The 18,826-nt window shown below is 32.7% G+C and overlaps 1 protein-coding gene across 1 annotated transcript; it reads right to left on the bottom strand.

Annotated features, from left to right (window-relative positions):
* Positions 1-2,220: 2,220 nt before the first annotated feature.
* Positions 2,221-18,826, bottom strand: LOC140441167 (uncharacterized). The gene is made up of 2 exons (XM_072531647.1): positions 18,580-18,826; positions 2,221-2,720 (listed from the first exon to the last, which is right to left on the bottom strand). The coding sequence occupies exons 1-2, from the start codon at positions 18,718-18,720 to the stop codon at positions 2,280-2,282; spliced, it is 582 nt and encodes a 193-aa protein (XP_072387748.1). The 5' UTR covers positions 18,721-18,826; the 3' UTR covers positions 2,221-2,279.

The following is an 18,826-nucleotide window of genomic DNA, read 5'->3' as shown; positions in this document are numbered from 1 at the left end:
GATAAAATAGCTGGACTCCAATGGTTCCGTTCATTTTCAAATAGGCGTGAGAACCTCAGTGTACGTCAACCAGAGGGTTGCAGTTTATCAAGACTGACATTAGTTAATCCACACAATGTCAACAAGATCTTCGACAATTTACATACCGTTTATTCTAGATATCTATCAGCTGTGTCTAATATTAGGATATATACCCTTGATGAGACTAGTACAACAACAGTGCAGGAACCTAAGAAAGTCGTGGCGGAGAAAGTTGTGAAACAGCTGAGTACTTGTACTAACGGTGAAAGGGGTATTCTTATTACTGCATGTGTAATTGTATGTACGAATGGTACGTTTCTGCATCTTATTATGGTTTTTCTAAGGAAATATTATAAGGAGCATATGACACAAGGAACTCCACCTGGCACTTGGATTGGCAAATGCAAGTGAATGGATGAATAGCGAGCTGTTTGTCGACGTTATGAAATATTTCATCAAGTTTAGCAACAGTTCAATTAAAAACTCTTCCATACTGATCTGCGACAATCATGAGAGTCACGTAACATATCAAGTTGTCCAACTGGCAAAGGATAATGGTGTAATCATACTGACCCTGCCTCCACATTGTAGTAACAAACTGCCACCCCTTGATGTTTCAATTTTCTTTCCTTTTAAAGCATATTACAATGCCGCTATAGACTCATGGTTGCTGAACAATCCTGGTAAACCTATTTCAGTATAACAGATCGCACAATGTGTAGGAGAGGCACATATGAAAGCATTAACACCTACTAATATTCTGTCAGGTTTTAATAAAACGGGAATTTTTTCCCTTAATAAAGTCATTTTATTAAGCTGAATTAATTGGTAGTTATGTGACTGATAGACCAAATAAAACTGAACAGCTAAATACACAACCAGAGTCGACAGAAATGTCTAGTGTGCTTTACAATCAAGTTATATCATTATCGAAGACACCTGAAAATCAAGAAGTATTCCCACCAAGGACACCTGAAAAACCTATAATGTCTCAAAACTCTAAGTCAATAGTATTATCTGCGAATTTAAGTTCATTTATCTCCCCTCACGAGTTTAAAGGATTTCCGAAAGCAAAAGAAAGAAAAGGTGTGAAGGCCAGGAAAACTAAAAAGAGTGCAATTTTAACTAATACACCTGACTTGGATCAGTTAAAAATGCAAGCAACAACCAAAAAAATTACTCCTCAGAATAATACACGAGTTAAGATCAAGTTAAATAAGGTAAGCGGCTGAGCACCAAAAAGCAGCAGCAAAGCAGAAAAAAATAAACGAAGTAATAGCACTTCATCCGAGGAGAGTGAAGAACTAATCAATAACGATGATTCTTCTGGCGATGAATGTAAAAATTTACAGTTGGAAGACGATTATGGCATTGATGCTAGTACAGAAATTTCCATTGATCGTTTTGTATTAGTGAATTTTAAAAACAATATATTTTATGTTGCTAAAGTTCTCAAGATAGACGATAATGAATTATAATTGTCATTTTTAAGAAAAAGTGTTATTTTTCCTTTAGTTGAAGACATTGCTGCAGTAGCGAGATCAGATGTTGTATCAATTCTACCACAACCAACAAATTTAGATCAAAAAAGCAAACGCCTTGCATCTTATTTTAAATTTGATCTAAAGTTTGACAGTATTAAGATCCGTTAAAATTTTCTTTTATTTCAGTTTTTCTATTGTACTTACCTGTAAAATTACTATTTTCAATAATAAAAACTACACTCTATGTATTTACTTTAACAAATTATTGAAATAATACCACTTGACTCATTGTGTACCACCACTTGACTTATTGTGTACCAGCAATGGTACACAATGAGACAGATGCAGACGGTTAGAAAAATAAAAATAGATTTTGTTTCTTAACTCACGAGGGAATATTTATTTCAGATTATATTAAGGAAATAATCATATTTATGCCTGGTTAACTTAGTTTGTAGATAAATTCAAAAATGTCAATGTCAGAAATAAAAATGTGTTTTTTGTCTCATTGTGTACTAACCTCCTCTATTGTTCCTTGTTTTTTGTCCCGCTATGTCAATCTGGCGGAGTTTTTTTGTGCTTTCTATTTCGCTGTCTTGATCGTACTGTTTACTTTACGGACCGTTTTAATATTACTTAAATAAAAATAAAACATAATAAAATTTATATTTATTTCGTGACAACCGAATTACAAAAACTAAAACAAAAACCAAAATTTTGAAAGTAAAAATTTTATTGATAAATTGTTTAAAATTTTCAATTATTTATTAAGTATTAACCAGCAACAGGTATCCAGGATACACCATTATACATATATCCAGGAGGAGTTGTATACAAACATATCATTTTACCGCCAACATTTTGAACGACGTAATTTGGTGTCTGATTTGGCCATATTGTAAGTGGTGGCATAGGTATCATCAGATGTCCAACAGTAGAAGGACAAATTAATTTTCCTTGAGATTGCCAGGCTAGTTGACATACAGTGTTTGGTCGAATAATTATTTGGCCACTTGGCGAAGGGTTACCATTATTATTATCATTAGGAGGTGGGTAAGGAATCACTGTATTGGGATTGGGGGGCGTAGGTTTCCCACCAATTTTAATATTTCCTCCAAGAGTAAATTTTCCTCCCAATTCTGTATTGAATCCCAAAATGTTACCGACGAAAGTTGGTAAGTCTGCACTTATAGTCCCGTTTATCATAAGTTCTCTCTAAAACAATAAATAGAATTTATTTATATTATAATTCAAAACGGATATTAATAAAATTTACCAGTTAAGAATGAATTTGTGTCCTAGCACAATAGAAATGAAAAAAAAAAACAAATTAAAAGTAACGTGTTCCATCGCCTAAAACTTACACTAAAAATATATTGTTCTATAAAAAATGGTTTTAAATAGTTTTATGTATTAATTAATAAATAAATATTTCATATCTCGCAATATAATAATTCTTCTACTCTTATTTGGACCAAATGCCTGCTTCTTTAAGTTTCTTCTTATCCTTTGAAATAGTATCAATCCATTTTTTTCTAGTTAGGCCAGCGATTCTTCTTGCTATTAGTCGTACTATGCTATTTATTATATTTTGTTTTCTTCCACTCCACTAATAGACCTGTTCTATTCTCCCTTTCTATGTTAGATTCATTTTCATTAATTATTTTTGCAAAAAAGTCGTGAGATAACAGTTATCAAATGATAATTATTGATGGTAATTGATGATAATTGATGATAATTGATGATAATTGATGATAATTGATGATAATTGATGATAATTGATGATAAATGATGATAATTGATGATAATTGATGATAATTGATGATAATTAATGATAATTAATGATAATTGATGATAATTGATTATAATTGATGATACTTGATGATAATTGATGATAATTGATGATAATTGATGATAATTGATATTTGATATTTGATGATAATTGATGATAATTGATGATACTTGATGATAATTCATGATAATTGACGATAATTGAATTTTCTGGAAGATACGACTAGTTAAAAATGTTTTAATTTATTACTCTTGCTGCAAAAAAGCAATAAATAAAAAAAAAGACGGGAAGGAAACAAGCCTTTTGTTCATTCAAGATTTTTCAACCAATTAGTTTACACTTGGGTCCTTCATAAATCGTCTAAATAATTTAGGCGATTTATAATATAATAAAACGGTTCACCAAATTTAATTACAATCGATGCAATTTATTTTATTTAATTGTAATTCTTTAAAATCTTTTACAGCGTAAACTAGACCACACAGAAAGTTGCCTTTTTTGCAAATAAAAAAGCACTCTACCTATTTAAAGGACCCTTAAGCTAGCGGGGACAAATGAGCGGAATCCAATTTAACCTACCTAATATTTTTTCACCTATTTTTCACTAATATACTAGCACTTTAATAATTTTTCACCACCAAACCAACCTTAAGAGGAACGATTCTGCTGGCTTAAGATTCACGCTAGCAGAATTGGAAAAAAAACTTTTTGCTTATGGCATATTTTTTCACCTATTTTTCACTAATTTATTACCACCCTACTAATTTTTCACCGTGAAACCATCCTTAATGGGAGCGATTCTGCTGGCTTAAAGTTCAAGCTAGCAGAATTCAGAAAAAAAAAACTTTTTGCCGATGGTATTTTTTTAACCCATTTTTCACTAATTTATTACCACCCTAATAATTTTTCACCACCAAACCACCCTTAAGGGAGCAATTTTGCTGGCTTACGGTTAAAACTAATAGAATTCTAAAAATAATGTTTATGATATACCACAGTGCTCTGTTAGGTTTTTATCAATTTATTACCACAATAGTAATTATTCACCCCTCAACTACTCCTTATGAGAAGTCAATAATTCTGTTGGGTTAATATTTAAGGTGATAAAAAATCTATGTTTACAATTTTACTGGACTCTTCTTGTAATACCGCCAATCAAGGAGTTGGGGCTGCAGTCTTAATCGGATTTTAGATTGATAACGCCCTCTCCACTATTACTTAACTTTGGCAATAAATTGCAAATATAGCGCCTCTGTACTTTCCCTGAGTGTGTTTTATGCTGAGTACAATAGTTTTAAGTAATTTTTAATAATAAACACCAGTGCACATTCATCTACGCACGATCACGGCTATAGTTGATTTTTTTTTTATACCGGACGAAAAAGTACGATTTTACACCCCCAAAATTAGAAATTAAAGTTCGGAATTTATGCCCAGTGTGTTAGGTGAAAAATATGAAGATAGCAAAAATTATTAAAAGGTTGAAGTAAAAGTACAATACAAAAAAATTATTAAAAATACCTTTTATAATTTTGTTTTGTCTTCTTATTGGATATATATAGCTTATATAGAATTATTGGCTTCTTATAGAGGGGTAAACAATTGTGAAGGTGGTTAATGAATTGAAAAAATTACTTTTTTTATTTCCAAATTCAACTTAAAGATGCAGTAGCAGTAAACAAACCAAGACACGTTATCAACATTATGAATATTACGAGGAGCACTCCCAAATCACGATTTACAATGTATAAACGTACATAATATCTACCTCATAAACTATATAAATAGACATCGTATACGAAACTCAAGTATTAACAGCATACCATATCATTTAGTAGTCCTTGTACGCGGAAGAATTGCTATAACTTAGTTCGACCACTGTTGTTCTAGTGATAATATTTTAGCCAGGGCGTGCGTCAGGGAATTATAGTGCTTGAATTTATTCATTTATATTTATAATAAATGTTATCATTTATACTTTATGATCACAAGAATAACAAAGATAAAATTAAATTAATAAATGTTAGAATGAGGTTTTCCAACAACATAATATGTGAATTCGTTATTGTAATGCATTGAATTAATAAAATTAAATTAAATATGTAAAAATTGAATTAAAATTAAATGTAATATCTAATGGCGGTTTCCCACCAAAATTTTGATTTATTGACTTAAGGAAGGCCTCTGGCTGAGTTCAAAATAAACAACTGATCGAATCCTAACATGCGACATAGAAAATGAAAGAGGATGGGATAAAGATAGACAAAACAAACAAGACGACTACCACAACGGCACTACACAGCATCTTCGTTATTAATGAACGTATAGTTACATACGAGATATCATAAGACGCTATGGTTGAAAATAGATATACTATAAAACAAATTTTGATTATTGACTCAAGGAAGGCCTCTGGTTGAGTTCAAAATAAACAACTGATTGAATCCTAACATGCGACATAGAAAATGAAAGGGGAGCGGATAACGATTATATTAAGATAGACAAAACAAACAAGATGACTACCAAAACGGCACTACACAGCATCTTCGTTATTAATGGACGTATAGTTACATACGAGATATCATAGGACGCTATGGATGAAAATAGATTTACTATAAGACAAATTTTGATTTATTGAATCAAGGAAGGCCTCTGGCTGAGTTCAAAATAAACAACTGATTGAATGCTAACATTCAGCATAAAAAATGAAAGGTAAGGGGATAAAGATTATATTATGATAGACAAAACAAACAAGACGACTACCAAAAGGGCACTACACAGCATGTTCGTTATTAATGGACGTATAGTTACATATGAGATATCATAGGGCACTATGGATGAAAATAAATTTACTATAAGACAAATTTTGATTTATTGACTTCAAGAAGGCCTCGGATTGACTACAAAATAAACAACTGATCGAATTCTCACATGCGCATAGAACATTAAAGGGGAGAGATAACGGTTATATTAAGATAGATAGGCACTACACGGCATCTTTGTTATTAATGAACGTATCGTTTAAATAAAAATTTTCCGTAAGACAAATTTTGATTTATTGACTTAAAGAAGGCCTCTGGCTGAGTAGAAAATAAACAACTGATCGAATAGCAAATGAAAAGGTAATTGATTTTCTATCTTAATATATTCGTTATATACTTCCCTTTCATTTTCTATATCGCGTAATAGGATTTGATCAGTTGATTATTTTGTACTCAGCCAGAAGCCTTCTTAGTCAATAAATCAAAATTTGGCATACGGTTTTGCTTTCGTATTAAATTATTAAAGCAGAAGTGCCGCTTCTGGCGGCACTTCTCCAAGTGCAATGATTATGTATTTTTTTTAATACAAAATTTTCGTTTATGAAAACATTTTAAGTTAAGGTATATCCGTATTCAAATTTACGAAATTTATGTAAAATGGGATTTCAATTTCTGGTAACATTTGTAATCTGGATCACGTGAGTTTTATTGTTTTTCAAACAAAAACTGAAAACATAATAATAAGTTACTACTTTTGATGCGAACTAACACACAATTTACTTTAAAAAATAAGTGTATTTGATGTTTCGATTTCGATCGCTTAAGTGTCAAAACAACGTTGCAATTACTGCTTTATTATTTTTTTCAAACCATAAGTTTCTTTTTATTTTACAGTAGGAAAGCTAATTTTGAATTTCCTTGAAAATAATACTAACATTGTATATTTTATCTTCGTTGTTCATAGTAAACAAATCTTTAATTGTAGATACTGTTTTATTAATTTGATAGGAAATAGGACATATGAAAGCAAAACCGCACCCCTATGGAGTCTTACGTAGGATAGCCTGGTTTTGTTTACTTTTAATGCACGTCGAATTTGAATGAACTGTAAGCTACCACAAGTCAGTTGAAAGGCGAAAAATTAGTAAAAATCGAGCAGAGCGTAGGCGCAAAATTTCGGGCCAATGCTTTTAAATGCATTCATTTTTTTCGAATCCCAAAAAAACTAATAAGTATTTTTGAAAAATTTAAACCCATAATTAAAGAATACATTATTACTGAGGGCCGAAAGTCCCTGAAACTTTCTATTATGTTTATTTTAATAAGTTACAGGGGTGAAAAAAAATGAGAAAATTTAGTGTGATTTTTAATTTCAAATATCTCATTGAAAAGAACGTTTTGTTTATTCTAAGGGACTTTCGGCCCTCCGTAATAAGGTAATCTTTCATTGTGCGTTTAAATTTTTTTAAAATATTTGTTAGTTTTCTCAGGATTCGAAAAAAATGATTGAATTTAAAAAGTATTGGCCCGAAATTTTGCGCCTACTCTCTTAATATTCGAGCTTCCGCTTAATAGCTTAATATTGACTTCTCCCAAGGAGTAGTTAAGAAGTGAAAAAATTAATAGGATGGTAATTAATTTGTAAAAACAGTATCAGGGTGGTGAAAGTGTAACAAAAACTTACCAGAACACTTTTTTTATTTCAATTATAAGAAGAGTACAGTGGAATATAAAAAAATTTTCGTCATAAATTTTAACCTAACAGAATTATTGATAGAGTACAGTAAAATTGTAAAAATAGATTTTTCACCACCTTAACTTTTAACCTAAGAGTTGTTGACTTTCTACATGGGTTAGTAAAGGGTGAAAAATTACTAGGGTGGTAATAAATTCATAAAAACTCAGCAGAGCACTGTGATATATCATAAATATATTTTTTTTCAATTTTACTAGTTTTAAGCCAGCAAAATCGCTGCCCTTAAGGGTGATTTGGTGGTGAAAAAATATTAGGGTGGTAATAAATTAGTGAAAAATGGGTAAAAATCATGCCATCGACAAAAATTTTTTTCTGAATTCTGCTAGCTTGATCGGTCCCATTAAGGGGGGTTTGGTGGTGAAAAATTATTAGGGTGGTAATAAATTAGTAAAAAATGGATGAAAAAATATTACGTAAGTTAAATCGGATTTCGCTCATTTGTCCCCGCTAGCTTAAGGGGCCTCCTATTTAACGCACTTTATAAAATTGAAATCAGATTATTTTAGCGGCCTCAAGTATGTTGTAAAATTATAAACAATTTTTGGCTCATAGAATATCTCGGTAACTATTAATTTAATTTTTATTCAGAAAACGGCGTTAGAAAAAACTTGGCAAGACCCTTCTGTTAAAAAAACAAAAGTTGAAATACGAGCAGTGGTTCCATAGATATATGTATATAAGATTATACCATCCTATTGATATATGTATATATATCAATAGGATGGTATAATCTTTGAACCATTATTTTTTTTTTCGGAGCTTTTTCGACAAAACTTTAATATCTTTATTTTAATATTTAATACCTTTAAGATTTTCATAACATATATATATATATATATATATATATATATATATATATATATATATATATATATATATATATATATATATATATATATATATATATATATATATATATATATATATATATAATATAATAATAATAACGCATAGACCGGTTTTGCTCGTGTAAAATACCAAAAAAACTAGGTTGAAGAAAATTGGACTTCAAAGTTCAAAATCTGTATACGTAAAAAATACACTGTCTCGGCTCTAAATGAAGCAAGTTTAGTTAGTTTCAGATATGAATTAGTCACTGGGTTTTTCAAAAATGTTATAGTTTAGTGACTTAACTAATGCCTTAGATAGAGTTACACTAACTGAAATAACAACTCTCCTATAAAGAGAAACCTTCACTCTAAAATCATAAAAGTAGCTGAAGAACTGTACACCGGGAATATAACATACGTAAGAGTGGCAAACACATTAAGCAATAGAATAACAATAACTGGAATAAGGCAAATCTCAGAAGATAAAGATAACTTATAAAGACTCCTATGTCAGTTCTAGCAAACAGCAAACAATTTCAACATGCAAATATCTGTAAACTAGACAAAAGTCCTCACAGTATCTAAATAACTTAATTGATGTTAACTCGCAATCTACAAACAGAGCATAGCACAAATAATGTCATTCAAATAGTTGGGCGCGAATATAACGAGTGACAGAAATCTAAAAGATGAAGTAAGGGCTTAAACAGCAAACTAATATCAGGATATTTTATAGACATATTTTAGAAGATTAAATATATAAGCATCAGATGTAAAGTAAAAATCTATAAGAGATGCGTAAGGCCGATCATGACTTACGCAATAGAGGCCAGAGTGGAAAACATAACAACCAAAAGAATGTTAAGAACCAAAGAAATTCGCACTAGCAAAAAGATACCAATAGGTATAATATAGGTACTTAATATGATCATAAAAGTAATAAAGAAGTAAAAGTAATCTACTTGTTGGTCAACAGCTACGGGTGGAAGAACCAACACGTGGTAGGGGACTTCATTGCTCTGGAGCTGAAAAATTAACTCCGAATGCGGAAGATCTAATTTAGTCAACGGCATTAAAATGTGGAAAGCCACGAAATAACTACCATATTAAGGATCCGAATGGATATCCTTATTAAAAATGATCATGGACCCACTAGTCGATAATTTACAGGGCCTCTCAGGTCATCATGAAGGTAAATCCCTCTCAAACAAGTAAGAATAACACTTCTTCTTCTTGTTGTGACGTCTTCTAACGAAGGTTGGCCATCACTTCTTTGAACGCTTCTCTATTTGTTGCAACGTGATATATCTGTTCAACGCTGAGTTTAGTCCAATCTCTGATATTCCTCAGCCAAGATTTCTTCTTTCTTCCCAAGCCTTTTCTTCCCTCTAGTGTTTTTTGCATGATGACGTGCAGAAGAGAGTATTTATCGTTTCGAAGTATGTGGCCCAGGTACGATGTTTTTCTTATTTTAATTGTGTTCATAAGCTTTCTGTTATATCCAATTCATCTTAACACTTCTTCGTTTGAGACTTTTGCAGTCCAAGATGTTTTTTTTAAATGCCTATATACCACATTTCGCATGACACTAATTTTTTTACGGATTGAACTTTCAGAGTCCAAGCTTCTACTTCATATAGCAGTTGCGACCATACAAAACATTCGACGAACATCTATCTGATAACCACACTGAATTTCTTATTTGTAAACATTGACTTGTATTTTAAAAATCCTTTTCGAGCTATTTCAATTCTAATCCTTATCTCCTCATCTTGATCTAAGTGTAAGTTTATAATTGCTCCGAGGTATTTATATTTGTCGACCCTCTCTAACGGTTTACCTTCAAATTTCAAATGCATGTTGTCAACAGGGATTTTCGAGATCACCTTGTATTTGGTTTTATTTATATTCATTGTTAGTCTCATCTTTTTGCTTTCAGTGTTAATAATTTCTATAAGAATTTGTAAATTTTCTATATTTTCTTCTATAATTGCGATATCGTCTGCAAATCTTACTTTATAACTGACGCTCCCTCCAATCCTTATACCTTCAGATCTTTCCTATAATGCCTCCTGAAATATTAGTTAAGAGTACAGATTAAATAATTATGGCGACAGCACACATCCCTGTCTGACCCCTCTTTGAATTTCTACTTGGTTTGTCTCACTGTTTTCCACTCTTACGGTCGCTGTTTGATTATAGTATAGATTTTTGATTAAATTAATATCCTTGGGATCTAGGTGTATGTGTTTCAATGTATGTATTAGTTTACCATGTTGAACTCTGTCAAACGCTTTTTGAAAATCTATATAACATATAAATACGTTTTTTTTGTATTCCCTAAATTTCTGTAATAGTACCATCATTGCGCACAATGCCTCTCTTGTTCCCATTCCACCTCTAAATCCAAACTGTGTGTTGTCTAATTGTTCTTCACATTTTTTATATATACGCTGATAAATAACTTTGTGGTATTTTGTGGTGGTGTTTTTGATACTTTTTAGGTGTGGCTCATAAAGCTAATTAATAGAATATCTTTTTTTTTATTTATTTAAAATTAACGTGTCTGGACAGCTTATGGTCATTAACACGGGTACAGTTTACAAAATTATACATATTTTATATACAAGCATTTGATATGAACAATTTTTTTTTGTGGAAAAGTTAAAAGAATAAAGCTTATCACTATGCACTGTTTATATTACCTGAATTAAACTTGTTTCTTTTAAAAATTTAAGAACACTGTCAAAACGGGATGGAATACTAAGAATGTCTTTTAGATTTTCTTTTAGGCTGTGCTTGTTTCTGGAAGAATCATACTGGCAGCAGTCCACTATCACGTCTTTGATGGAAAGAGGAGTATTACAGTAGTGGCAGACTGGAGGGTTTTCTGATGCCATAAGGTATCCATATATGAGACGTGTATGCCCTATTCGTAGTCGGTGGATAACTGATTTTTCTTTCCTGTTCATAGAGGTGATATTTACGCGAGATAAGTTGGGATGAACGTCATGTAGCTTAGTTTTTGTTTTATTTCACAGGTCTGCCCATAAGCTGAGGATTTTTTGTTTTATCAATATCTTAAGATCCGTATGGATTGGGACCTCTTTGAAGGCTAAGTCAGAAGAAAATGCTGCCTTAGCGGCCTGGTCTGCATTTTTGTTTCCCAATATACCAACATAAGATGGAGTCTAGATCATAGTGACTTTTATGTTAGCAGAATATTGTTGGTTACAGATAGTGTGTATTTCCTGGACTAATGGGTTTTTCGAGAAAATGCATCTTACGGAATAAATCGAGGAAAGAGAATCAGTACAAATGGCGATTGTTTTGCTTTTATTTGAAGTAGGATGGATTGAAGTCTTTAATGCTTGGAGTATTCCATATAATTTTGCGGTGTAGATACTACAACTTTTAGGCAATCGCACAGAGCTTATTGTCGTAGTCAATGTGGACATAGCGGAGCCACAACAGTCTTCATTCTTGGACGCATCGGTGTATAAAATTTCATCAAATTGTGTTAAGGATGTTTTGAAAGGATTTTCTAAGGATTGAGTTTGGGATTTCTGTTGTGTCGAATCTGCATAAATCAGTATTCAATATTAGAAGATTGTGCATCCATGGACTGTCTTGGGGGTATAAATAGAAGTAGTATTGGAAAGGTTGATGGAATCTAATAAAGGAGATAATATTTGTGGTAATGTGAGAGACTGATTGGATGCGTTTGCTGGGGGAGGTTCTATGGGATTAATTAGATTTATTACCGGGTTACTTGGGTTTGCTGATATTCTTACAAAGTATGAAAGAAGAAGCTGCTGCCTTCTTAGATGGAGTGGTGGCTCTGAAGATTCAACGTAAAACACTTTCAGCGGGGCTTGATTTGAATGCACCAAGGTATTTAGAATCGTGTTTAGGGACTTTAGTAGGGAGCTACTAGATGCCATATAAAGAATACTGCCATAATCAAGCGAATTAGAGCGAATTAAAGCTCTATATATTTTAAGGAGAGATTCTTGATCAGCTCCCCAAGAGAAGTTAGCAAGAGATTTAAGTAAATTGATTCTTTGGGTACAGTTTCCTTTAAGTTTCTGAATACGCTGCCTCCAGATAAGCTTTTTATCAAAGGTGATACCAAGAAGTGTCAAATAATTTATGGTTTGTATACAAAGTCCGTTTACAGTTATAGAAGGTGGATTAGGTCTATGATTTTTGGTAAAGTGAATTACTTTGGATTTAGAAGCTGAAAACACAAATTCAGCACGCGTAGACCAGGTGTATATTTTGTTTATTGCATTTTATTGCAAAGTGCTGGTGGTAGCTGTGACTCTGCCTTGGCAGTATAATATAATATCATCAGCATATATCGAGTACCTGACTGGTGGTTCTATATATGAGGAAAAGTAATTCATAATAAGTAAAAATAGGGTAGAGCTTAAAACTGAGCCCTAAGGCAAACCGTTGTCCAAAGCATGTTTTTGATATTTTTCCATTTGTTAATACTCTAAAATATCAATTTGTTAAAAAAAATTTAAAATAAATAAATGTTACCAGTTAAATTATACTCCTTTAATTTTCTTAGAATTAGAGATCTTCGCTTCTAGTCGAAAATGCGTTAACGATGTCAGTGTGTAGTGTGACCAAGTTATCCATTGTACTTCGATTTTATCTAAAGCCTGTTTGGAACGGGTCAAGAATATTATTTCTTTCTAGATACCATAGTAAGCGTTTATTGACCATCTTTTCCAACAGTTTATATAGTGAACAAGTGAGAGAAACTGGTCTATATGATTTTAGAAGATTTGGAGATGAGTCATTCTTTTGATAGGAATTGTAGTTGCTTGTCGCCATAACTTTGGGAACTGGTTTTGAGACCAGATCTTATTATATAACTCTAGCAGTTTGAGATGTAGGTCTGGATGAAGATTTTTTAAGAATATTGATGGGATATCGTCTGGACCAGCTGCTGAGTTTTTTAATGAAGAGATGGCTTCGTATAATTCTAGGAGATTAAAAGGAAGATTAATAGAGGCTAGTGTTAGAAAATATTTTAGGGCTGGATATGTTGGTATTTGAGTTATTGGGTAGATTGGGAATGTTTGACTTATCTGAAAAGTAAGAGGCAAAGATATCTGCAATATGTTGATCATCGGTATCTGTTTGATCTTGAAGGAAGATGACGACAATTTGGATATATTATGACCTTTAATACGTATTATTTTTGACCACATTTGCGCGGGTGAAGGTTTTTTTGTGATTGAACTAACGTACTCATTCCATGAGACTTTCTTACTTTCTTTTAAAATACGCCTAGAATTGGCCCTAAGTTTTTTTTAAATTTATTATATCCGTGGTAGTACGGGTCTTCCGGAATTTATTTATTGCTTTTTGCGTTGTTTGACAGCTATTTTGCATGACTCATTCCACCACGGAACAGGTTTCTTGGAAGGATCAATCGCGCATTTACCAATACATCCCTCAGCAGATTTAGTCAAACAGATATTAAATAGTTTTACATCTGTATCTATATTATTGTTAAAAAGTTATTCATCGGTTTTTCCCTTAACAGTGGTTCTGAAAAGGTCCCAGTTTGCTTGAGTGATTATCCATTTTGTTATAATTCTTAAGGGCATTTTTGGCTGGTCAGAGATGAGGTTAGGAAAATGATTGCTATCATAGAGGCTATTTAATGTGTACCATGAAAGTAAAGAAAATATTCCGGGATTACAGAAAGATTAATCTATGGAAGAGAAACTACCTGTTTGGATGTGAAAGTATGTACTACTTCCTGAATTTAGTTTATATTTACATTATTTAGGAAACTTTTGATTGTTTTACCTCTTACAAATGTGTTTTCGGGGAAAAGGTGCAGGAAGCTGAAAAGTTAAATCTTCAAGATCGGAACTTATTAAACAGTAGTTTGGAGGGATGTGTATGTAACAAATTGTAATTTTGTAAGGACACCAAGCTGTAACGGCTATAGCTTCGAGGTTTGTGTTTACCGGAAATTCTTTATGGAAAATATTAATGGAAACAAAAATTGATGCTACGCCATTGGCACGAAGTTGGGTAGTTCGAATATTTATAGTTCTTCTTTAAGTTCCATCTTCTATCAAAGGTTGGAAATCATCATGGCTATGCGGACTCTGTTGACTGCCGCTCTAAAAAGTTCTGCACTACTGCATTCAAACCATTCACTTAAGTTCTTAAGCCAGGATGTTCTTCTTCCCACATTTCACTTTCCTCGTATTTTGCCAGTTGTAATAATGTGTATTTTGGCCCTCTCATCACATGTCCTAAGTACTCAAGTTTTCGTCTTTTGATAGTTAATATTATTTCCGCCTCATTTCCTATCCTTCTAGTTACTTCCACGTTTGACATTCTTTGAATCCATGATATTCGTAGGATTCTTCTGTAACACCAAAATTCAAAGGCGGCCAACTTATTTAGATGGACTTGTTTTAGTGTCAACGCTTCCAAGCCATAAAGAAGAGTAGAGAACATCGAAGCATTCTCAGGCGTAGTTCTAACCTTATATCCCGACAACAAATAAACTTTTTTTTTAGTTTAATGAATGATGCACGTGCTATTTCTAGCTATATGGGATTAATTTTTCTAATTGAGCATCTAATTCTGATTTTTGTAGATCTTTCTTTAAAATTTGGGTTTATTGATTGCAAAGTTAGAATGAGTGATTTAATATGTGTTGTGAATTTGAATGCCTCTAAGACAGGGTCATAGCTGCCGTAAGCGTTCTCGATAAAGGCAATTATATTATCAAGAGGAACTGCAAAAGCTTCTGGGTTTTGTTTATAAGCTTCTTGTAATGCTTACTTGGAGTCAGTGGATAGACTGAGGTCGACAGAAGAACTACACTTTCGTTTTTTTTTGTATTGGAAAGGCTAGAGGAACTAGCAACTGTTTGTATAGGAACTAGGAAATTGTGTATTCTGTTGCTGTGACGTTGATTCGGTGGGGGGACTGAAGTCATGAAAAAGAGTAAGATTTTGAGATGATGAAGTATTGGGACAATTAGAAGCAACATGTCCTGATTGCTAGCATAAGAAATATTCCATCTTGTCCATAGACAGGAAAATTCTATTATAATTGCTTTCAAATGGAATTAACAAGGAGGTGTGAAGCTCAAAATTATCAGAGGGAGAAAAAATACATACTTGACGGTGGAAGCTAAGGATGTGGGAGTACTCATCACCTGGAATGCCTGCTTCAAGGAAGGACACGGGGGAGGCTATTTGGAAACACTGCATTTTCGGCCAGTTCATGGGGAATGAAAGGAAAGATGTTCGAAATTAATATTCTTTTTATTGGGGAGACAAGTTTAAGAATACTTAAAATGAGGCGTCCGATTTGAACGGTTGGGTGGGATTTCAGAAGTTGATCAACGAGATTTGAGTTCACTAGATATATGCAGATCCTATTGTTCAAAGGAAATATTCTTGGTCCAATTATCACTAATGGCTTTAACGTAGTCTAGAAGTTTAAGGTTTTCTTCTTCGTGGAGAACTATTGCCTGTTCTTTTTTGGAAAAGATGGTTTGGTGTAGATTTTGCAGCGGTTAAGTATGAGAGAGATGTAGTTGCTGGAATGTTGTTTATAGCAGTTTGGGCCATGGTTAAGGTAGAAACTATACTACTACTATCGGTTTACAGCGTTCTCCGACGCCTTCCGACTCCTAACCGCCATTCTTCTCTATTCAGCCATAGGCCTGGAGGGATTTCTCTTTTCTCTAGTTCTTTTTCAATTCCCTCTCTCCAGCTTTTTCTCGGCCTTCCTCTTTTTCTTCTCCCTTGTGGTGTCCACGTCAAAATCTGTTTTGGAATCCTGTCATCTGGCATTCTCTGTATATGGCCGTACCATATTAACTGTTTTGTTTTTATGTCATCAACTATTGTATGCTTGACTCCCATCATTTCACGTATTCTCTCATTTGGTATCCGATCTCTTCTTGATTTTCCTGCTGCTCTTCTCCAGAAGTCCATTTCTATTGCTAGTAACAGTTTCTCTGTTCTTTGTTTCATTTGCCAAACTTCGCTGCCATATGTGATTATACTTTTAAGTATGGTGTTGTATATGAGTTGTTTGTTCGCTTTAGATATTGTTTGGTCCCACAGAATTTCGTTCATCATGGATATGGCTTTTCTACCCTGTATGTTTCTGTCTTTTATAGCAGCATCGAGTGTTCCATCTTGAGTTATCTTCATACCCAGGTACTTGTATTCATCACAGTTTCTAATTTCTACCCCATCGTCTAATATAACGGACTGTTTTGTCCCTCCAATACACATGGCTTCAGTTTTCTTAATGTTGACTTCGAGACCCCATTTGTTATATTCTTCTATTAGCTTCCGAGTCATGTAATTCAAGTCGTCATGATCCTGGGCAATCAGTATTTGGTCATCAGCGAAACATAAGGTGTACAGTGTAGTCTCGTCATTGCGAGGAATTCCCATGCCATTACATTTTTTTTTCCACAGCTTGAGTGCTTGTTCCAGATAAATTTTGAAAAGGGTAGGCGAAACACAGCAATCCTGCTTTAGTCCTTTCGTGACCTTAAATCCTTCAGATATCCTTGATCCAGTTTTAATTTTTTTTTTTTTTTTTTTAGGTAGAAACTATATGAGTATTATTTATATTTGTACTGTTTATGTAGATATAGACAGTAACCTCGTTTTATATCTCTTTTTTAACTGGTTTTGCTATCAAAATTTGTATTATAATCCATTGAAGCAGACTGGTAAAACCAGTGTCTGGTATGCTCTTTGTTTAAATTAAATATAATTTATATGATTTAATAATATAATAAAAGCAATACGTACAAAAGTTGCCCAGAAATCACTTTAGAAATTACATTATTAAATCTAAATTAAGCACTAATTATTACCCATAAGGCAAACTGGATTTTAATTGTACTTGGCACACGTCTTACTCGATCGAGTGCTAGAACAGAAATGAAGAATAACTCTATAGCTTTGAAAATTGGAACATGGAACGTAAGAAGGTTATACCAACCAAGCAAATTAGGTAACACTATGTCGGAAATGTGCAAAATGAAGATTAATATAAGTACTGGAGTTAAGTGATATACAATGGACTGAATCAGAAAAATGTAACACCAGAAATTGAATAATGTATTATTCCAGTAGCAACAACTGAAATCACAGGCAGGGAGTTGGCATTATAGTTGATAAGAAGTGATTGAAGTATTGAAGAATTGAATAAGTATTGATGATGTCTCTCAGCTCTCATTTAAAACATAAAATAAATATGTACCCACTGCATACAAGGATGAAGATACCATAAAGTCCTTCTATGAACAAATTGGCAACGTTATAAAGCAGACGAAAAGACATGTTATAAATATTATATTGGGAGATTTAAACACTAAAGTGAGACAAGGAGAAGTGAAGAATTATAAAGAACAGAAGCAGAGAATTGAGTGATCATGTTAACAGAATGCGAGACAATCGGTTAGCCAAAATTGCCAAAGAAAAACGCTTAAACACACCTAAACAGCCTGGATGACCGCTTACGGGATGGTACCATAGGTGGTCTTTGTTGTCTCAATTGTTACTGCTGAACCATTGATAAAAACATAGGATATAGTCCTAATATAAGAAGAAGAAGACCTATTAAATGTAATCCTCGCTATTAACCGTAGAGATGCGTAAAACAAGCAGTATAAATAAAAAAAATACAACCGCTGAGTAAATTTAGCTATGTAGCAGAAGATTTACACTATATTAAAGGACTCAAACAACTCTTATAAACGAGATGACTTAAGAGTTTACAAGACACATGATTAAATTCATACACACAAACACGCGTACAGGTCTTTAATTTTCTGATAAAAAATTGAAATTAAAAACAATAGTTTTTATTTTTGTAAACTTCTTTAAAAATCAAAAATAAATCTTACCAACTTTCTTTTAACTATCTCATCTTTTACTACTTCAGGAATCAGAGGTGCTGCATCATCGGCTATTTCGTCGTTCTGTTGAGGATGTGAGAATCCGATAACAAATATGTTAAGTAAAAACAATATACCAGAGAATAACATTTCGCAAAAATTCAACTGGCTACTCTTTTACTAACGAAACCATACTTTTAAATAACTTGAGTTACAAATTATCTGATTGTTAATGCAATTTAAGTTAATTATGCAA

The sequence above is a fragment of the Diabrotica undecimpunctata genome, chromosome 1, assembly GCF_040954645.1.
Source record: "Diabrotica undecimpunctata isolate CICGRU chromosome 1, icDiaUnde3, whole genome shotgun sequence".
Classification (NCBI taxonomy): Eukaryota; Metazoa; Arthropoda; class Insecta; order Coleoptera; family Chrysomelidae; genus Diabrotica; species Diabrotica undecimpunctata.
This window is presented reverse-complemented; position numbering and strand designations above follow the sequence as displayed.

Coding starts and splice junctions, on each gene's coding strand:
- LOC140441167 (XM_072531647.1), bottom strand. CDS start 18,720: ATGTTATTCTCTGGTATATTGTTTTTACTTAACATATTTGTTATCGGA. Junction 2,721..18,579: donor AGATAGTTAAAAGAAAGTTG/GTAAGATTTATT, acceptor TTATTGTTTTAG/AGAGAACTTATGATAAACGG.